This window comes from Protopterus annectens, chromosome 11.part0 (genome assembly GCF_019279795.1).
Source record: "Protopterus annectens isolate FY-2018-M chromosome 11.part0, PAN1.0, whole genome shotgun sequence".
NCBI classification, from domain to species: domain Eukaryota; kingdom Metazoa; phylum Chordata; order Ceratodontiformes; family Protopteridae; genus Protopterus; species Protopterus annectens.
This window is the reverse complement of record NC_056745.1, coordinates 1,106,705,176-1,106,727,988: the sequence shown is the minus strand read 5'-3', so window position 1 is coordinate 1,106,727,988 and position 22,813 is coordinate 1,106,705,176. Positions and strand designations below refer to the sequence as shown.

The 22,813-nt window shown below is 37.3% G+C and overlaps 1 protein-coding gene across 10 annotated transcripts in view; it reads left to right on the top strand.

The window, feature by feature from the left end:
- CALD1 (caldesmon 1) overlaps positions 1-22,813 on the top strand; it is a 1,713,117-nt gene that overhangs the window by 1,482,624 nt on the left and 207,680 nt on the right. For 9 of the 10 annotated variants that reach the window (XM_044088461.1, XM_044088452.1, XM_044088453.1 and 6 more), the window contains 2 exons: positions 4,810-4,853; positions 4,957-5,041. In XM_044088461.1, coding sequence (XP_043944396.1) covers positions 4,810-4,853; positions 4,957-5,041 — 129 coding nt within the window. The remainder of the gene's footprint in view (positions 1-4,809; positions 4,854-4,956; positions 5,042-22,813) is intronic. The other variant, XM_044088458.1, reaches the window with a different exon arrangement.

The window sequence follows — 22,813 nt, the reverse complement described above, 5'->3', positions numbered from 1 at the left end:
GGTACATGCATATGGACGACTGGTGAATGGTTGACCAGGTATGGCCGAAAGGAGTGTGCGGCAACATAAAAAAAATGCGATTGCAAGTGTTGCGAATCGCAAAATCCTGTCCCCTTTTTGACCCATGTTAGCACTTGTTTTAGGCTGTAGACCAGTCAGAAATGTTGAATTCAGTGTTTTTACAACATTCTGACCATTCGGTGTTATGGGGTTTGTGTAGAAAATTCAGTTAAATTTATAGGAATATAAACCGTAAAAAACAACTACCCAGATTCAAATCTTTGTACTTCCATAAATCTGTGCAAACCTGAGCAAGCACCTTGATGCTATTTTTATTCCTTTCTTTATGCAAGAACATCAGTATAGTAGAATAAAGATATAAAAGAAATAAAATAAACAGATAAAGTTCTTATGATTCAAAAATACAAATGAATTTCGGTGCTGTATTAGTACAAAATGCAAGTAGCCAAAACAAGGTCTGGGAATGCCAAGCAAAGCTTCCTGTGAGACACATAAAATAATCTACCAAGAGTTAAAGTCTCCCAGCAAGAGTCAGCTGTATAGCTACTCTGAAGACTTGATCTATCTTTGTACCCTAATGTCTGTTTTATTAATTACTTTATTTATTTGCTTGTCTCACCTATAACCTGGCCTCTTACATTCACTGGTAGGCATAAGCTCCTTTGTTTAAAAGAACCTTGGTCCTTCAACTGATTGGTGGAGCAAAGTTTATGTATAGGCACCTGGTCCATTAAACTGACTGGTGGATCCAATGTCCTTCCTGTAAAACCACATGGGCCCTTCATCTGACTGGTAGATACAATGCCCTTTCCATAAAAGCGCGTGGCCCCTTCAACATGCTGCTGGATGTAATATCCTTTCTTTAAAAGCACCTGGGCCCTCCCACTGATTAGTGGGTAAAGATCCTGTAGGAAAAACAGAAAGCATGTAAGTGTGTGTAACACACAATTTCGTAATGGATAATGTAAACGTTTATCTTTCCTTTCTGTTATTTCTGCAGTGATGTTATCATATATTGTGTTAGTTTGGTTCTCTGTGTTGCAGTTTCTTACAGTATGATGTTCTGATTTTTCTTTTATCAAGAAATGAAAAAGGAACATTTCTTTTTTTTTTTGAGTGACATAATAAGTTTAGGCACAAAACCTATACATGCGCATACATTGTCATATAATTTTCTAGGCATGAAACACACAAGAATAGTGAGTACGGTAGCAGGTACTGACATATTACTCTTGCTATAGCCACTTGAACACAGTTTGTGTTACACTGTCACAGAAGGTCAGACATAAAAGGGACATTTGAGACACAGCTGTGCTGTTTTAGACTCTGTTTCTCTTCCCCCTTGACTGCAATCCAAAGATGCTAATTTTAGCCATCACATTGCATTAAGCATATGAACCCATGGAGAGAAGGCAAGCATTTGACCTTTGTTTTACTTAGAAGCATTTTCAGGTTTTCCCTATAACCCAAACAAATGCCTAATGCTAATTGATAACTGAAATAGGGAATTCAAGATGATGTATTGGAAATCTTCATTTTCAGGTTTTCTCTATAACCCAAACAAATGCCTAATGCTAATTGATAACTGAAATAGGGAATTCAAGATGATGTAGTGGAAATCTTCTTTATTTAAGTATACTTCTAGGTCAGCAGCTGTCATTAGGTTTGCATTTTTTATAGCTACTATTAAGAAATCTCCCTTTTAACAAACTTAAAGGATAATGTCAGAACTACTATCATATCGGCAAAAGTGCATCCTTGGAAAGTATCCCATTCACTAGCAACTAAAGATATATATGGAAATGTGATGTTGCACTGGTTTATTACTGCCATCTTGTGTCATTTTAGAAATTTGCATTATTTTTGCAGTTATGTGAAACATGCTGTGAATAATTTGATATTACTTTTTTTATTTTTTGACAATTAGTAAGTCATAAAAATACATAATTTCATGGCTTCAAGCCATGGCAGGTAGAGAGTAAAGTGAACAACAGGTCTGGAAACACAGTAACAACAGAGTACACTGTATGTACTGTAGACCAAACTGTTCCTTCTCACTTTAATGTTCTCTAAAGATTACAGAAAGTGCAGAATAAAAATGTAGTATTGTTTAATTAACAATGTGAGAGTTAGATAACAAAGAAGCCCAACCACAAGCAGATCATAATTTTCAAGAAACATAGCATTTATAGTGGTGCTACTTAGACAGTACCCTTCATAACACACATCAAAAAGGTACGTTTATTTCCCAATCAAGTCTTCTCAGCCTTTCAACAAGTTATGTACCCTGTTCACAAGGCTGCACTGTGGTTAAGCTGTTGTATGGAAGATGATTACGTGAGTTTTTCATTTAGTCCTTTCTTGGTTCCTCATTTTCCTGATCTGGGGAGAGCCGTACCAGCCGTGGTCTTCGTATCCACTTATTGTGTCACAGCACTGAAACGGGGCTGAGTCCTGTCTATAATCCTTTCCAGCCTTGCTGCATAATTTCTGCCCCTGGGAGGCAGTATGTCATGCTGCTAGTGGTCTGCTAGAAGCCTAAGGTTTTTCCTTCATAAGTTTATATTCATTTTCAGAGTGTGGCTTCAGTTGTAGAGACACTCATCTCAGTTTCTTGTCTCTGTGACATAGTGATAAAACCCACAGTGTAACCCAGGTAGCCTGGGTTTGATTATAGGTAGAGGCATTAGATCAACGTCAGTGAGACATGGGGGAGAAGAGAAAAGAGTGAAGAAGTGAGTGCCAGAGGGAGGGTCTCGCAACATGCAGGGGATACATCACAAGTCCTGCTGGAGAGCAAGGATCACTGACAAGGGTAGTAGCAGTAATGACATCTGAGTGACATACCATTGTGGAGGTGGGCACATCCAATATCAAAATGCTCACTGAACACCCCATTAGATAACATTCCCTGCATGCAGACAAGTTAGTGTTTCACTTTCCTACTTTATACTCAACTACAGTTTCCTGAGGGAACCTCTGTGACAACGCATTCATTTTCCTCATACTGCTACCTCCAAGCTTTGGTGATCCAGCTGACTGAACTGCTGGTGTGGGGAAGGCAACTACCTTAAACCAAGTATGTAGAGTGCTTGTGGGAGCAACAGCATCTGAGCTAGAAGCAGGGATTGAAGACAGATGCTTCAATGTCACAGGACACCAGAAGCAACCCCCCCTACCAGTTTGCAAAAACAAAATCATAGTATTTTTTAAGTAATAAGTACACGTTTAGAGTGCTTCAACAAGTACAATTCCAAGAGGAAACAACATCACAATAACAACTGGTCAGAAGTCAGACCAACAAAAAAATAACTGTGAGAATATTTTGCAACACCCTATGTGGAGGTTAAGTGCACCCCCTGAACTTACACACACTAACTTCAGAGTCACACAAGCACAAAGAAGGGAGAAATCTCCTAAAAGACAGTAACCACTGCTGCTGCTGCACACTTGAAACTGCTGCTGCAGTGATTTCCTGTGGAGAACAATGATAATAGGAACACAGGGATAATACTAGGCAAGTGATCACAGTAACCATGAGACCTAGCCATAGACACCTTTAGCTAAATACACTTAAAAGGTGTCCTTCCTTAGATCACTGTTGCAGTATTCCAAACTGGTAAGAATTCCACTTCCACTACCTTTCTCTTTAGGCATGTAGCATTATTATAAGAACGGTACTGTTTGCCAGTCATTCATACCTAAAACCTTACAGGTACTACCCTCAGCACTTAACCTGGAAACTCAACACATTAAGTGCATTGGCAAAGCTAAGAAGGCAAACCCTTTCAACCCTGACATCTCACCTATTCCAAGAAGAAATTTAAGAAGCCTAGCCCGCCACTGTGCATGCCCAGTTGGACTCATATTTACCCGCTGAGGTCCTGGGACCTGCAGTACACCTGGCACCTTCTTAGATGCCTGCTACTGTGACCCCACCAGAGCCCAGTATGGTATCTTAGGTATGCATGTCCAAAATGACTAATGCTACCAACACTGGTAAGAAGGGGGAACCCTGTATAATCATTTCTGAGGACCCTAAGGACATCCAACAAATTTTAGTTAGAAAGGAAATACCAGGGTCTCTTACTGTGATGCATCAGAGGTCAGAACTACCACTTGTTGCGAATGTGGAAGTCACACCTAAAAAGAAAAAGAAAAGTTTCCTTTCTTCAGATAGCCAAAGAAAAATAGTGGATGGATTTCTCCCGTGGCCTGTTTAAGGCCACGATGTCGCTCAAGCCACTATCTGTTTTCTTCATTCTACATTTGTGACTTTTTATTTTTACTTTTAGAAAAAAATCAGCATAATAACTTGCTTAGAGAACTAAAGAAGGTGGTATAGTTCAGGCAGTTGCAAAGAGCTGTGAACCATAAGACTGATCCATCATACAATAAATTTCTATGACAGATGTTTAAACTCGCTAATACTGCCATCCAAAATCCTCTACAAGAGCTGTCTCTCAGAAAACATAGAGAACAACTGCTGTATCTGCCTTTTGTGGGCAAGATGCTTTTGAAAGGCTTTTAATAAGGAGAAATATTGTACAGTATTCAGTGACGGATCATTATATACAAAACATATTGTGTGAGATGGGAGACGGGGAAAAGGCCCACATTTAGTGTCTGAACTTATACATGTAGTGTCACAGAGGCTTTCTTATCACAGAAGCTTAAGATCTTTTATTTGCTTGCTCTTTCTTTATTCATAGCGTTCTTTGCAGTGGTTGTGTTCCATATCACTTAATTTGGTGCTCAGTATGTGTCATACATTTTTATTTGTTTCAGATTGGAGAGCGAGCAGAATTCTTGAACAGATCGGCACAGAGGAGGTAAGCTAATACTCACTCTACAAAGCAACTTCATATGTTTTCAGACTGGCTGTACTTCCTGCTATAATATGATATCTGAAAAACTGTTTGTTTCTTTTAAAAGCAGCTCAGTGAAAACCTCTCATCCGCCTGCTGTTGTCATCTCCAAGATCGACAGCAAACTTGAGCAGTATACAAGTGCAATTGAGGTAAGTAGAAAGCTAAAATACCTAACCTAGAAATATAGATTTTGGCAGCAATAAAAACAATTTAGCTCAGGTTGTCATCCTCTTTGCTCTTCCTGTGGGGCACACCTCCACTTCTCTGTATGTGCATGTTTTTTTCTGCTTGGATAGATGTGCCGTTTTAGTATGTACATTATGCATTCTCACGACCCCAGCTAGTTTCTGAAAAGTGCACATCAGATTTCGGTAGTGTGCCTTTCCCTGGTTTCTGCATTTAACTTTCCTGCATGTTGTGAAATACCCAAATGATCTAGATTTGATAGGAGATGATAACCATGAGGGCTGAGTCATTTTCCTTGATTCTTACTTTTGTTCTTTAAATTGTGTACCCCCTGCTACCCCTTAACATCTCTTTATATCATGGCATTACACTCAATAATTCCAGTTCAGTTTAATGTGAACCAAATGAGCATCTTACTCGTTTGAGTCAACTGTTTACATTTATCATGTAACTGGCTCTCTAGTTCCACTGAATTGGGCCTCACACTAAGTACCAGCTGCCTTCTGTCATCTTGACACAACACTAGTGAATTTTCATCCCTTGATCCCCTTAGTAGCACTGCCACTACTTTCTGTTTCAGCAGTAAATGTATTTGTTTGCTACCCATTCTATATGCAGAAACTTTCTAATAGCCATTTGAAATTATGCTGCATTTGTTTTCATGCTGGCTTTCAGTTGTCATGAAAACTGTAACACTGTCAGCTTTCTTCATCTGTCATGGAAATACAAACATGTACCCTTGTGCATAATCAAGCTGCAAAGAATGCAGTCTGCTCCGTTTCTGACTAAGGCACTCACTACTATGCTATTTTTCCTTATACAAGGAGGTCAGAACACTCGTTGACTGGAGCCTTACTACAAACTAGAATGTATCAAGACTACCACCTTCAGTAGAATTCACTTCTGTCGCAATTTAACTCCGTGAAAATCATCACAGGGCCACCGATAACTTTAATAGCAACAGAAGCAATCTAAACCCACCAACGTGGAGGGCTGTGTCCCCACACCCCCACTAACTAAATATATTAACTCTGAGATCACACTACAGTGGAGAACAGGGCAAAGGTCACCATGGCGGCCTAGTTGTAATTTTTCCAGGGTTAATTTGCGACATTCCAGGAGTTCGGCTTTATGAACTTTCAACATTGTGGTCTCACTGTTGGGAACATCGACTTTCTGGTAAATCGACGTTTCAAAAAGGACCTATATATATATATATATATATATAAGTCATCTTTTTTATTATTTCTTAACGTAGTAGACTATTCTTCTAATGCTTTAGTATATCCTAATTGTCATATTTAATTTAATTTTTTTATTCGATTTTTAAATCACTGGTGTCTACTCATGCATTACTGTATTCTTTATATTCCTCTGTCAAATTGTATGGCTCCCTATTGAAATGTCAGCACTTGAAATGCCAAGTGCAAAAAAAGCCAAAATTTTGCAGTGGGGGGGGAAGCCCCCCCTGAACTTATATATAGCAACTCCGAGATTGCCATACCTCTTAGCATACCTCTCAGTTGTCCAGATTTTATCAGACTGTCCAGATTTTTGCCACAGATTATTTGTATGTTTCTCATAAAATTAGCATTTTTCTGGAAAATCGAGGACTGAAATTACTAAATAATGACAGACATTTTTTAAGTTTTAGACTTAATATCCTTCATAAAATAATAATAATGAAAAACCTGTTATTCTAACAGCTTCTAAGTTTATGGAGCAATATTTACAATCTGCCCCCTATTTTTGGGCCTTTACCCCCCCAATTATTTGTGGCTTTGTCCAGATTTTTTGCACTAAGAGGATGAAAGGTATGCCTCTTTGAAAAGGGAATATTCTGAGAAGTGTTGTCTTGGATATAGTATATTTAAGACCGTTCATTTGGTCAATAAGTCTCCATGTTTCATGACTCATGCTAGTGGGTCCTGACATTTCAAATGATTAGCAAATTGTATGTATATATGCTTTTTTCGTCACATCTGTACTACTATTTTAGTTGACGTTATTTAACTCTCTGTAGCTGTTCTCCCTGGTCCTCAGTGGAAATGGGAATGTATTCCCCAGTTGGACTTCCATGGTAAATAAATGTCAGAAAGTAAAAAAAAAAAAAAAAAAAATATATATATATATATATATATATGTGTGTGTGTCTATGTATATATGTATATGTGTGTGAGTGTGTGTGTGTGTGTGTGTGTGTGTGTGTGTGTGTGTATATATATATATATATATATATATATATATATATATATACATATATATATATATATATATATATATATATATATATATTTAATATATATATATATATATATATATATATATATATATAGATCGTGCATTGTATATGTTGACATTTTTCTAATATTGATGCCAGGAGCTTATGCTGTATCTGTTTACCATATTCAACCAGAATTCTGTGCATATTTTAGCAAAATATTTTATATAAGATTGGTGTTTCCAGGCATTGAATTGTAAATGCACTTTGCTCATACTATGTATGTAAGGTGTTTATATTAGAATGGATCACAACACCTTCATATTTTGCAGCAGATGTGAGCAGAGTCCAGATTGACTTGTATAAACTGAAGGAAGCCCTGTAAATAAAAATAGCCTGTCAGATTTTTACACTGGCATTTAACTTAAGTGTATTTTATCACTTTCTTTCAGAATATTAAGAACTATATAAAATTACTAGGATGACTGCATACATAATGTATAAACCTATCTGGAACCAGGTATGTAGTAGCTCTTTTTCACTAGGATTATTGAGCTTTCTGACAACCCTCACAGATAAAGTATTAATTATATGGTCAGTATTCATGTCACTGCACTGGGGTTCATATCTACAGTTATTGAAATGTAGCATTGCCTCCATAGTATGCATCATATGGTAAGGGCAGTGGAGTAGCATCAGCTGTTGCAGACTCATCCCCTGTGAAACTGTCGACCCACAATATAAACCTCTCTTTACCACAGTCAGCTGCAAGCAGTGGTCAGAAAAGGCTCTAAGGTCAATACAGACCAAGTCAAAGGCCTTAAAGTTGATTGAAGAGAAAGCTTAAGAGTTCAAGAAATTACTCATGACTCTAGTACCTCAAGAAGCAGAGGAAATAAGTGAAGTTGAAGAATGGCAACACCTCAAAACAGCACGTGTGAGGACTACATAACAGAAATGTGGCCAAGCCAAGTATGGAAGTAAGGCACATAAAGAAAGCTGTTGGTAGTATGCAGAAATCCAGGAAGTCCTCAAAAGAAAGAAGGAGCACAGGAAAAAGTGGGAGATAGAAAAGACAGGGCAGGCTAGGATGGGAATCCAAGCTGGATAACAAAGAGGATAAGGTAGGAGTTGTAATATCAAAGAACAGGGCACGAGAGTCACTGAACCAATTTCTGTAAATAGTCTTAGCAGATGGCACAAATAAGCTCCATCAGGTTGCAAGGCAAAGACAGAAAGAAACACTCTTTATAAAGGACCAGTAACAACCTGCTGACCAATCTGCCGTACATCAAAGGCAGACGGAAGGAGTACTTACGGCAGCTTGTATATGAAGAAAACCCCAGAGAAGCTGTACCACCTCAAACACAGCCTACAGTAAAAGATGAGGAAGGCATCACCATAGAAGAAGTGAAAAAGTGGTAAGGAATATTAAATCAGGGAAAGCAGCAGGCTCAGATGAGGTCACAGAAGATATGATAAGGATGTTGGGTGAGAAGGGGTGAAATAGCTCCTGAGGGTACTCGTAGCAGTATGGAAAGGAAGGTGTATGTCAGATAACTGGAGAACAAGCATACTAGTGCCAGTGTTCAAGAACTGTGGGGATGTTCACAACTGTGGGCAGTATAGATTCGCAAATTCATAGACTGTTACTAGGCTAATGACCCTGGGGACTTTCTAAGCCTAGCCAAGTTTTTCTGAAAGAATAATGATGTTCTTTATCCAAATAGGGCACTTAGAGCCAGGCATTTGTAAGGGGTCCTTATTAGAACCATGAAATTTAAAAAAAAATCGAACAGCTGAAAAGCCAAATATTCAGCTACCCGAGATCAGTTTTCTGAGATCGCAGTACAGTGAAGATCAAAAAATTTGCCCTTTCCTCAGTGTAGTGCGATCTTGGAGTCGGTATGTCTAATTAGTGGGGGGGGGGGCAGCCCCCTACAAAACCGATTTTGAGTAACTGAATATTCAGCTTTTTAGCAGTTCGATTTTTCAAACTTTTGTGGTTCTAATAGGGACCCTTTGTAAGTTACCTCTGTGCATAAGGGACATGGGTGTTAGGCCCGATGTAAAATTTCCTATTCCACATCCACTGGTCTAAGTTGCGCTTAAAGTGGGTTAATAGATGCAGTCAACATGAATGGGAAGCCTGTTTCATAGGAAGGGCAGTCTCTCGGGCACATATCTGTCTGTCCAGTATGTTCTGTTTAAGTTACAGACTGACAAAAATATCAAACTCCTATCACACATCAATGAAATGGAAAATATTATGGAAGGTAGTATATATATAGTGTAAAGGGGAAGGGTTGTCAAGAATTATTAATGATAGAGAAACTGTGGACGATATTATGAACAGAAAAGAAGAAGTGGAAATCATAAATAGGAGACCTTAAAAAGGAATTTGACACAATTGGGCATGAAGCCTTATGGGTTATAATGAAAGAATGTAAGTGAGAAAGTTAGGAAATTGTGTTTGTCAACAAATGGTGATAATAAACTAAAATTACTTGTAACTGTCTGGTTAAGCCAAGAGGTACGTATGAAGAGTGGTGTAAGACAGGGTAGTCCAATGAGTTGTATACTCTTTGCATTAGTTATGAATGTGATAATATGTAAATAAATTACAAAATAAAATAGGAGGGGTATATAACACATGAACGGTTAAGTATTCCAGTTCTGTTAACATATGCAAATGACATTATAATAATTGCAAAAAACTAAATTTAGATAAAAAAGTAATAATTTGCTTTGGAAAAAAATGGATAAAAGAAGTAATCATTTTTACAAATGGGTGTCTTGAGATGATAACGATAGCTTTAAATAAAGAAAAAAGTAAAGGTTTAGGTGATATAGTAAAGATCAGGAGTATATATTTTACAGTGAGTAAAATTTATGTTAGGTGGAAAATCTTTTCTGGAGAACAAATACATTATTCAGAAAAAAAGGCTTATTTGATAAATTCAGTACTGATGGGAGAAGTAGCATACTTAGCAAGTGTATTTATGTTGCCAACCATATTTGAAAAGGAATTATTACAGTTTCTTTTTCATTTGTATCGGATTCTAGATTAAACCCAGTAAAAAGAGGAGTTTTGTACAGAAATAAAGATGAAGGAAGTTTAGGGTTAATTAACCCAGTGGTATAGCTACTTTATTCAGTTTGTACAAAGTGTTAAAGTGGATAAATGAAAAAGATGAGATACTAGAAGTAAAATTATGTAAATATATGTATGATAATTTTGGGGCACGGTAAAAAAGAGAAAAAGAGTGCATAAATGAAGAAATACAATGTTACCAAGAAAAATATTTTTGTAGAAAAAAAAACTGATGATATAGAAAAAGAAAAAATATATGGTATTAGAATGTATTGATAAAGCATTGCTATGTAAAACCATGGGAAAATTTAACAGATGAAAAAAAATGAAAGCTATAAAATAAGAAGCAAATGGTTTAATCAGACAGGAGAATGTCAAGATTTTTTTGTGGAGACTGGCAATAGATAAATTGCCAGTAAAAGGAAATATGCCACATAAGAAGAAAAGCGATTGAACATCTTTACATTGTCAAGAAGAAGAAAGTAAGGAATGTGTGCTTTTTAAATGCAAAAGACTAAAAGGTTAGTGGGAAAACTATGTAAAGAAGATTTTTTGAAGATATAAAAGAAGTGGATAAAATAAACATGGATATGATTAAGTATGGGTATTATAAGAATCGAAATAATGAATATGTTAAAAGAATAGATAAAAGGTATTATATGTTATATGGGTTATATGGAATGAATGAATAAATGAAATTATGTTTAATGGTAAATGGATTTTTAGCAACAGTATTAAGTAAAATCAGATGGTGGTTATGGAAAAAGGAGTAGGAGTCTAATAGGGATGAACATTTAGTATGATTGTGTAAATTGATTTGTATATCTGTATATCTGTACATTTGTAAATATGTAAATATGTAAATATTTTGTAAATAAGAGTTATTTTTGTATGTAAATTAAGGACCTCTACTCTTTTTGATAGGTGTTATTGCATCTTTTACATCCAGCTAAGCTACTACTAACTCAAGCAAATGGGGCCTTAGTTTAATGTCTCATCCAAGAAAGAGAGATAGAAATGTATGTGTGTGTGTATATGTATATATGTATATATGTATATTTAACCAGCACCACTAAACCAGGTTAGAGGAACATAAACATAAAACAACAAACAAATGGATGCTGCTGTTAAATCTTGCAACTGTCAGCAGGATGAAAAACCAAACACCGTTTTAACTCTTTCATTCCTTTATTTGTAGACAATGGAACTTCATCAGAAAAATGCAGCTTTAACTTAGTCACTTGCTTTTAAATAACTTTAGGTGCCAAATACATTCAAATTCACCCTATCACAATACTCAAAATAGTCACATGGTAAAATAAATCAAATCTCATTATGTTTTACATCATAAACATAAATACCACTAATAAATAAATATATATACATATGATTTTTAAAATACTAAAGTTATCTGTTTTATTTTATTTTTATGAAGACACTTAATATTAATTGATTCATTTAAACCTGGGGGCTGATCGGCTCTAAGAAAAAGCTGACAGTTCATTTCCCTTGTTTCTATTACATCACTGCAGCCACCAACAAACTCATGTTATTAATTTGCTCATGTACTGTAAAGTGAAATTTTCAAAAAACTGGGCACTTAATGATATGTTTATACAAAACATTATTTTCATCCTTAATTTTAAGCATAATAATGTGAGCATGAACCACAGCCAGCCAGATATACTAGATTCATACTATTACAAGTATATCTATACTGACTTTTAATAACTAGGTTCAAATGTGGAAATTCAACACTACTCAGTCCGCTTATAAACCTACACTGTTTGAATTTTTTGCAACTAAATGTACCAAATTTACATGTGTAGTAAAGGTTCCTTAGAATGTCTCTTTCCAGTATTTTTTTAATATTCCTTCTCTTCTTATAAATAAACTGAGAATTTTTACCTATAATTTTAGTCAACTCATTATTTCCTCTAATAACTCTCCAATTATTTTTTATAATGCTCTTAATTTCTTGACTATCAGTAGACATGACTACATAAAATGCTAATATCCTGTCTGGATCAGAAAAAAATGGAAAGTTTTATGTCCATTTTAAAATCCTGTTTTATAATTGGGGGAAATTTAAAGTGTCTTTTTTCAATAACTTTTGAACTAATTTTAATTAACTCTTGTTCCGGATATCCCCATTCTCAAAAAGATCTTTAACATGTTCCACCTCATTTAAAAAAAATATACCATTATTCATAATTCTACTGGCTCTAATAATTTGCTCCCGAAAGATGTTCATTTTCATATATCTGGGATGATTACTAGAAAAATGAACATAATTATTTCTAAAAGTATTTTTTAATATATTTTACTACCAAATACATGTTCTTTGGTGTCCATATTAACCTCTGCATCCAAATATGTAACCTTAGTCCCAAAATGATTCAAGGGAAAACTAAGCCAAGGTACAGTACCATTCATTACCTTCAAAAATTCAGCAAAACATTTCTCATCTCCATCCCAAATAAAAAGAAAAGATCATCTATGTATCACCTATAAAATAAAACATGTTGATACAATACTAAATTAATTAAATATATACTCTCCCACCAACAAAGAACAAGGTTAGCAAACACAGGGGCTACCTTGGCACCCATTTCTACACCTGTCTTCTGTAGGTAAATTCTCCCATTAAATAAAACATAAAAAAAATATATATTTCTCAAAACTAAATCTAAAAGAACAATTATTTATTTCTATTTTATCAAAATTTCCATTCTGTTCTAAATAAAGTTTTAAAAAATCAATTTCTTCACTCTGGTCTATACTAAAATATATATATATATATATATATATATATATATATATATGGTTCTAGGTTATAACACCGACAGCACACAACATCGACAACGACATCACTGACACCACATCATCGACAGCTCACAAACACGACACCACACACACTCAACACATCATCACAACAACCAATAAACAAAACAAATTCCCTGACCAAAAACCACACACACAACACAAGCACACCTAAATCCTAACAAACAAACACTAAACCTTACGTACACAACTATCCACTACCCTAACGAAACCCTAACCCTAAGGTCCGTCACTATCGCACACTAACCTAACCGCTCCTGACCCTAACTCACTTAACCCCCTAACCCAAACAAAGTCAGTACTGCACCCTTACCTAACTCGCCCTAACCCTAACTCACTTAACCGCCCTAACCCAAAACATTCACTACTGCACCCTTACCTAACTTACGCCCTAACCCTAACTCACTTAACCCGCCCCTAACCCAAAACATTCACTACTGCACCCTTACCTAACTCACGTCCTAACCCTAACTCACTTAACCCGCCCCTACCCCTACAGACCGCCAACATCGCACACTTACCTTACTCGCACCCTAACGTCCGTCACTACCGCATACTTACACATCCTTTCCCCATCTCGGTGTTCTCCGCGTCGGTGTTTTCATCCGTCGATCTTCTCGCGTCTGTGATTTCGCTGTCGGTCTTCTCATCTGTCGACGTTGTAACCTAGACCCATATATATATATATATATATATATATATATATATATATATATATATAGATATATATATATATATATATATATATATATATATAGATAGATATATACACATATATATATATATATATATGCGTATATATGTATATATATATAAATGTATATATATATGTATATATATATATATATATATATATATATATATACTTAACACTAGGACAGGTTAGCAAATTATGACTTTCTGTTTTCTTCTTCTTCTTGTAAATAAAGTAATATTTGCAAATAATATGTATACACTTCTCTAGTTATTTTTATTTATGTTCCTATTAAGTGTCATAGTAGATGATCTCAGTTAATGTTGGCTGTTCCTGCTATACTGTTCAGAAGTGTAGCAAGGGATGGGAGGTGGGGGCAGCCTTTTAGGGTTCAAGGTATTAAGGAATACAATTGGGAAGTACAATGTCTGAATACTTTTCTGTAGTGCCATTTCTGAATGTGGAGCAGACCTTTCTCTTCTCTTCAGCTGAAGAGCTTAGGGCAGATCAATGACTGGCACCAGGCAATAGATGAGCCAGTCAGTAGCTCTGTGAAATGGTCTACTTTTTATGCCCATAAACTGAGCCCAAACAATAAATCATATTGTTCAACCTTATAATGAAACACATCTACTTTTACTTACTTGTAGAGAAAATCCCAGTGATACTCATGGGGACATTTCTTTTTTTTTTGCTCTGATTTCTGATCATATTGCAGACTTTGCACATTGGAAAAATATGTTACCGTGCCTACGGGTACTGGCTTATCATCATCTGGCCACCTTTCATAAATACATGTCATATTTATTTATTCATTTATTAAGTTATTGTCATTTGATTACCAGGAAAGTCCATCTGGGTAGGTGCCCATTTTCAATGTAGGACCAGGGAGAAAAGCTCCAAAATATTACTAAAATATTTTAAGAACAATAATTTTACAAACATAAAAAAATTGTGCCTCTACAGTTTACATAATTATACAAAATTAGACATAATGCGAATACACTGGTTGAGATAGATACAACATATATGACAGTGACTTAAAATTTAGACAAGTTTTGGCCAGTGTAGAGAAATTAAATGTAAGTTAGTGTAATACAAACCTGAACTGCAACATCAAGTGGGTGAAAAAAAATAGGGCATGAGAGTTTAATTTCCCTTTCTTTACTCATGCACATTTATAGTTTTACTAGCTTCTCAAACAATAAAGTTAATTGTTAGATGATTCACAAAACTTTCAGATTTTTTTCTAACAAATCTTCTTTATACTCCAGAAACTGTAATGTGCTTAAGACAACAGCTGTATGCATAATTTACATACTTTGAATCAAACCGAGTCTAATACTTCAGCAAACCCAGTAACATTCGTTTGAGTCTTGTCAGAAACTCGTGAAGAGACTTCTAAATATATTTTACATTGCCATATGATTTTAAATCTCTGTAAACAGATTACCAAAGATACAGCCATGACATCACTGAAACCAAAACTCATCATTAACATCTGTTTCACTGCTTGAGCTCAAAACAATGCTCTTGACCCACACACTATTGTCTAACTTGTTCATTATTACTGCTACAAGTCTTTGTTGACTAGTACATGCTTTAAATGTAACTTGGCTGTGACATTCTTTTTATTCTCAAAATAGGCACCTCATTCATTAACTTTTTAGCACCTTGAAGCTTTCCTGGTACACTGACCAAACTAAGCAATATCATGGTCTAGGGTACTGTCTGGCAAATTTTAATTAACTTGGAAAGATATTACAGCATACAGAAGACTGTCTTAACATATAGGGTTTATGTATATTTGACCTTATCAGAGACTGAATTCACTTTTTCAGAAATCAAGAGAGTAAAGAGTTCCTATTCACTTCAACATGGATACTCAAAGCTGACATTTAGTAATGTTCAGTTTCATACCTCTTTGCATTACTCTGTCTTGCAGTTTTATACAAACAAGACAAGTAATTATATTGACCATGCCTTCTAGCCTATTAATCGTTTTTTATGGTCTTTGTCCCTGATACCTGATGACCATCATCCCATTCCAGACCTAATTTGTCCATTCATTCCCCACCACTGGTGAAAAAGTTGACTGGGAGGAGCTGTCATTTAGACAGTTTTTTTTTCTGTCTTAGCTTTGCATTCCACAGGGGGTGTGAATGCCTGGTTGTGTAGCTGAACATGGATATACAATGGGCTGTCTGTGTTGTCTGTCCATCATTTTCAAAAGGCATGTTGCTAGCAAGCAGCTTTGCACCCTCCCCTCAGTTATTTAAAGTGGTTGCCCCAGTCTGCACCAGAGAAGTCACACTTCCCCATGTGCTACCTGAGCACCCGTTTCCCCTGCCCAGTGATGGGAGAAGCAAGTGGGCCATACCCTTTCAAGACACTTACCAGGGGTGTTAATCAAACCCTCATTACTTGAGTCACAATAATAGGTCTGTCACTCTGTGCTATGGAGCCAGGCATCAATCATTTTAAATACTGCTCTTTGAAACACATCTTGGACTGATTAGATTCCATTAAGGCAAATTTAGAATCCTGTGTCTACCAATGGGTTGTTGATTGTGTGCAGCTTCAAGATGGCTTCATCTAGCTTAATTTGACAAAGCCCTTCATTTGTATCAAATAGAAAGCAGAACTAAGCGTTAGCCGTAGTTGCAACAACCTCTTCAGTTGTTGAATATGATAGTGTTCAATTTTTATTCAGTTATTTAATTTTTTTAGGATCTATACATATTTAGGCTTCTCTTTGTTTGTAACTATTAGCATTCTCTTCACCTATACAGTGAGTTATGTTTGGTTTAGAATTAATCACCTGGCTTCTATGAGTTGCAGTTCTTTCTAAAAGCAAAATCTAAAAACAAACTCAAGGTTATGCTGCTCAGTGCTAGGAGTCTAAATCTGAAACTGCACCCACTGGAAGCAGTCCTTACTTTGGAAGATGTTGACATCTGTGCAATCACAGAGACATGGTTTAAGGCTGTGGTAAGCATCCCAGCCTTACCAGGTTACAATACCTTCCACATTTTCAGACCTCAAACCTGAAGGTAGGAAAACTAAGGGAGGTGATGTACCAATATTCATATTTTCATAGGATCATAGGAAGTTACTAGGCTAATGGCCATAGGGCTCTTACAAGCCTAGCCGAGTTCTACCCTTATTACCAGAATCAGCACCTATTGCTCCTTTCCAAAAGGGACACGGGTAGAACCCCCATGCTGAATTTACCATTACCTATCCAATCGTCTAGGTTGCGTTTGAAGAGGGCCAATGAGGTGCTCTGTTTGACATGAAATGGGAGTCTGTTCCAAAGGTATGGTAACCTCTGGCAGACAAATCTGTCCCTCAAGCAAGGTCTAGTAATGTCATATACCAGGTTAAAAGTGTTTAGAGTGAGTAACCCATCTACCATTTGACTTACAGAGATACAGTACTTCCAAAAAAGCTGGGTCAGAAATTGCCTTGTATGCAGTGATCACTTCTGAGTAGTCTGTATGAAACAGAATAAAGTGACAGTGATTTCAGACAATCCACATAGGACAGATGCTGAACACCTAGAATTTTCTTTATGTGGAACTTTGTGGTCTCTTCTACTGCTGCAAGTGCTTGAAAAGGTACATACCAAAAGGGGCATTGTACTCAATTGTTGTCCTGATGAGGGAAGAGTACAGTGAGGTTATAATTACTTTTTTTCTGGAGGGAATGCCCTTACTTATGAGATGAACAATACAAATGCCCTTCTTACCAGTGTGGAGACATGGTGGTCAAAGGTGAGGTTGCTGTCATCCTGAGTGCCCAGGTCTCTCACCACTGAGTGCATACTTAAGGTGTTGCTATTGATGTGGTAGTTAGCAGGAAGAGTGCCCTTACTGAAAGGGATGATAATACATTTTTTTGCATTATGTTTAAGGCCATGACCTTGGCACCAATCATTTGTTTGTGTAAGACCCTCCTGTAGGATGTTGACATAATTTGGAGATTCTATGACCACTCCCAGTTTGCAGACATCAGCAAACTTTGCCAGCCACAGACCTAAAAGTTTTTGCTTGCACTTTGGAAAAGTAGATTCCAAACAGTAGAGGTTCCAGGACTGATCTCTGTGGAACATCGAGGCTTTTGACTATATGGGTTCTTTCAGCCAGTTAGTCACCCCTCTAATAATATAAGAGTTGATAACTAGCTGGGTGAGTTTGTCAATAATTTCTGAGTGCAGAATAGTGTTAAATGCCTTGGCTAAGTATAGGTAGACTGTATGCACAGATTTCCCCTCATCCAGGACTTTTGTGACTGTCTCAAAGAAGTCCAGCAGGTTTAACAGGCATGGTCTCCCTTTGACAAATCCAAACTGATTAGGGTCAAGTATTTGGAGATTACCTATATCTTTGTTGATAAGGTCTAGGATGATTCGTTCCATGGCCCTGCAGATAAGGCTAGTAAGGCTAGTAGGTCTATAGTTTCTGTGGTCAGTGTAAACACCGTCCTTGTGCAAGAGAATAATGGTGACTGTTTTCAATTCAGCTGGGACAAAGCTGGTGCTTAGACTTTGATTGAAAAGAGTACCTAGTGCTGTTGCTAATTCTTGTTGGATCTCATGTAGGATGCTACCTGGTGTGTTATCAGGTCCCATAGCTACTGTGTTCCTGGCCTTAGAGAGGGCGTTAATGACCTGCTCTTTAGAGATACAAGGTAGGCGACAGGTGGTAAGGATGTCATGGGGTATAAGTGGTGGGGACAGGGGACGAATGAAGTTTTCATAGAACCTGTCAGCTAACAGGTTAACTATGTCCACAAGCTCAGTATATGTAGCAACATTTTCTACCAGTTCAGTACAAACCTGGGCCTTTCCTTTTAGGTTATGGATGCAACTAAAGAATGCCTTATGGCTGTCTTTAGTTGAGGAATTTGGATTCAAGTTTGCTTTTGAGGACTTCACAAGAAGTCTTATTCTCTTGTTTAAACTGATGAGGAAGTATTTCCAGTTTAGGGCTTGCTTCTTCGTACCCTTAGATAGCAATGTCTTCCTCTTATTATAAAGCCTGTTAATGGCAGTTGTCCACCAGGCAGGTTTGTCCTTCTTTGAGTAGCTTTTTTTGGTCCTATCAGGTATGACCAAATCAATGCAGTTATACAGGTGTTTGTATAAAGCATTGGTGTACAACTCGGCATAGTTGCCAGTTCCACCTGGGGGAGGGGTGCAGAGAAGCTATTTATACCATCCTGTAAGAGGTTATAATCTGCTTTGGAGAAGTTTTTAATTTAGTTGCTGCTGGGGACGGGTCAGATGTGATAGTTACTTCAAATGAGACTGATTTGTGGTCGGATCTCAAATCTCAACAGGGAAAACCTAACAGTGAGAGTGCTACAGTGGTCCCCCATATTGGTAAGCACCAAATATAGGATCTTTCATAAAAGACAACTATACCTCTAGGCTGGTCAAACAGAGCGATTCCCATGAATTACTCCAGGTGCAAATAACTGTTGGTAAGACCCCTCTTCAAATCATTGCCAGCTATAGAAACCCTTTCATGAACCAGGGCACCCACTCAGCTTACCTGAATCTACTTGAGTCAATCAAGATATAACCAAACACCATGGTTTTAGGTGATTTTAATTGCCCATCCATTCACTGAGTCAATTATATGTGTACTAACACTCTCACCCATAGGTTCCTGAACTTCGTTAAGTCCAGTGCCCTGGATCAGCTGGTTGACATTTCCACAATGGGCTCAAACATTCTGGATCTGGTGCTCACCAAAATGGGAGATTGTTGTACCACTCCAAGTATGCTGCCCTCCCTGGTGAGGTCTGACCACAAATCAGTCTTGTTAGAGGTAACATTAACTCCAGATCCATCCTAGAAGCAACCAGGCTAAAAAACTTCTCCAAGACCAATTATGACCTCTTACGCGATGGCATAAATAGCTTCATACTCCCTCCCCCAACTGATGGAGAGGTTACCTATACTGGGATATACACTAATGCTTTATACAATCATCTATACAATAGTATTAACTCTGTCATACCTGAAAGGACCAAAGCAAAATCCTCAAGGAAGACCAAACCTGCCTGGTGGACATCAGCCATTAACAGGCTATAGAATAAGAGGAAGAATTTGCTGTCTAGGAGTAGTAAGTTACAGTCTCAAACCTGGAAGCACTCCCTCCTCATCTTAAATAAGCCCATAAGCATTGTATAAAGTCCTCTAAAGCTACAGATTAGCATCCCTAGCTAAGGAGAGCCATAAGGCATTCTTTAGCTACATCCAAAACCTCAAATGAAAAACACAAATTTGCCCAGAATTTGTAGTTAATGGTACTATATATGCAGAACCAGTGGATGTAGCCTACCTGTTGACTGACAGGTTCAGTGCAAACTTCACTTACTCCCCTCTTCCTGCCACATATACCACAAAGCATCCCTACCACCTATCCCCCACCTAGTATCTCCAAGAAGCAAGTCTTAAACACTCTCCAAGGCTAAAAACACAGCCTCAATGGGGCCAGACAACATCCCAGGCTGCATACGTAATGTATTAAAATAGGAATTAGTAGCAATGCTGGGTGCCTTGTTCAACCACAGCCTTAGCATGGGTTTCATCCCTGCTGAATGGAGAGCAGTTGCCATCATTCTTTTGCATAAATAGGGGTGCATCCACGGACCCAGGGAACTATAGACTCATATAAGTTTAACCATCCTTATCTGCAAGGCCATGGAGCAGATCATCATGAACCTTATCAACAAGCATGTAGGTAATGTACATCCACTTGACCCTACTCAGTTTGGCTTCGTCAAAGGGACATCATGCCTGCTTAACTTGGTGGACTTCTTTGAGACAGTCACCAAAGCCTTGACAAAGGTAATACAGCCTACCTGGACTTAGCCAAGACCTTTGACACCATCCCCCACTTAGGCATTATTGATAAACACACCCATCTGGGTATCAACCAATATATTGTCAGGTGGGTTGCAAACTGTCTCAGCAATAAACCTCATACAATCAAAAGAGGAAACTCTACCTCTTCCATCAGACTAGTAACCAGTGGTGTTCCGCAGGAGTCTGTTCTGGGGCCCCTACTGTTCGGAATATACTTCTCTGAAGTACAGGCAAAAACAAAAAGTCTATGATTGACAAAGTTTGATGATGACTGCAAACTAGGAGCAGTCATTCAGTTCCCTAATGATGTCAATGTCCTGCTAGAAGGACTTACACAGACTAATGATTGATGCCAAAGTCATGGACTTTAACTCATTGCAAAAAATGTATCCCCTTTGGCAAGGGTGATGTTCCTGCAAACTACTCCATAAATAGCAATAACTTAAGCACACAATCACTGGTGAGAAATCTGGGCACACAGGTTGATAGCAACCTTAGCTTTGATCGCTATGTCTCCGCACTAGTAAGGAGGACATTCTGTATTGCTCACCTCATAAGTAAGGACATTGCCTCCAGAAAAAGGGAGGTTATAATCCCCCTATATTCTTCCCTTATCTGGCTAATAATAGAGTAATAATGCTCCTTTTGGTATGTATCTCTCCAAGCACCTGAAGCAATTGGAGAGACCACAAAGGATTCTTACAAAGAAAATTCAGTGTCTCCAGCACATGCCATATGTGGACAGACTGAAATCACTGTCTCTTTACTCTGTCATGCAGACTGCTCAGAGGCAACCTGTGCCTTGCATATCAGGCAATTTATGACCCTGCCTTAATGGAAATGCTGCACAATTGCAAGTCAAATGGTACATGTGCCACATGCTCAAGGGCCTTAACCTGGTATGTGACATCAGTAGAACTTGCTGGAGGGGACAGATTTGTCTCACATATGTTACTTCATCTCTGGAACAGACTTCAAATCCATGCTAAGCACAGTCCCTCATTGACCCTATTTAAGCATAATTTATTATTGGATGGAAAACCGTAAATTCGCTGCGGGGGTTCCACCTGTGTCCCTCTAAGATAGGGGTAGTAGGTGCTGATTTAATGTCTGTTCATAACAGGCACTCTTGGGAGCAAGGGTTAACTTGGCTAGGCTTGTAAGGGCCCTAGGGCCATTTGCCAGTAAACTCCTGGATACTATGATCCTGATGGTATCGCAAAAGGTAAAATTTAACATATTAACAGTATTAGCATTTGGTAGTCATGTTAGCACTCTTAACAGATTATTTCACAGCTACTTGTTTGGGAGAAGTGTGCATATTGATACTACTATTAACTCTGTTGAACTTTGTGTGATTTAACATCTCTTTGCAGTTATTTTCAATGTTTTATTGAACTTCACAAATACAAACAATACCATGCTGATCATTATGAGCATGCACATTGTCATAGGGTGCTTCATGAATGCATGAGCTGCCCTTGTGTCTATTTTGCACACTTTGATTATTGACCTCTTTAATACCATTACATTTATTTTTCTGGACATTGCCTTTATGTATTCTCATTACATTTATCTGTAAGTCATTCTATAAATGTACAGTATGAATTCAGCTAATCAGACCTGTCTCACAACTATTTTAATCCAGTATATTTGGTTGTGTCAAATACTTTTCTAAGGGTACTACCTGGAACTTCAACTTGTTTTTTCTATTGCTATATTCAGTGTCAATCACAACATGAACTATAGGCTTCAATTTGGCCCAAAGTACATTAAGCAGGTTATGGAGATTTGTGTACATTATTAAGTAGACTCTGTGACCTCAACATAGTTGCAAGCAATATACTGCACTCCATTTCAAGAGTGAGAATAGAAGTAATATTATTTCCTTTAATCACATGCTTTTCAGAACAGAAATAATCATTTTGTTGCTTACATTCTGTACTGTATTTGTAATATGCAGCTCATCTATGCCAACAAAAAATTATTCCTATTCCTTTGT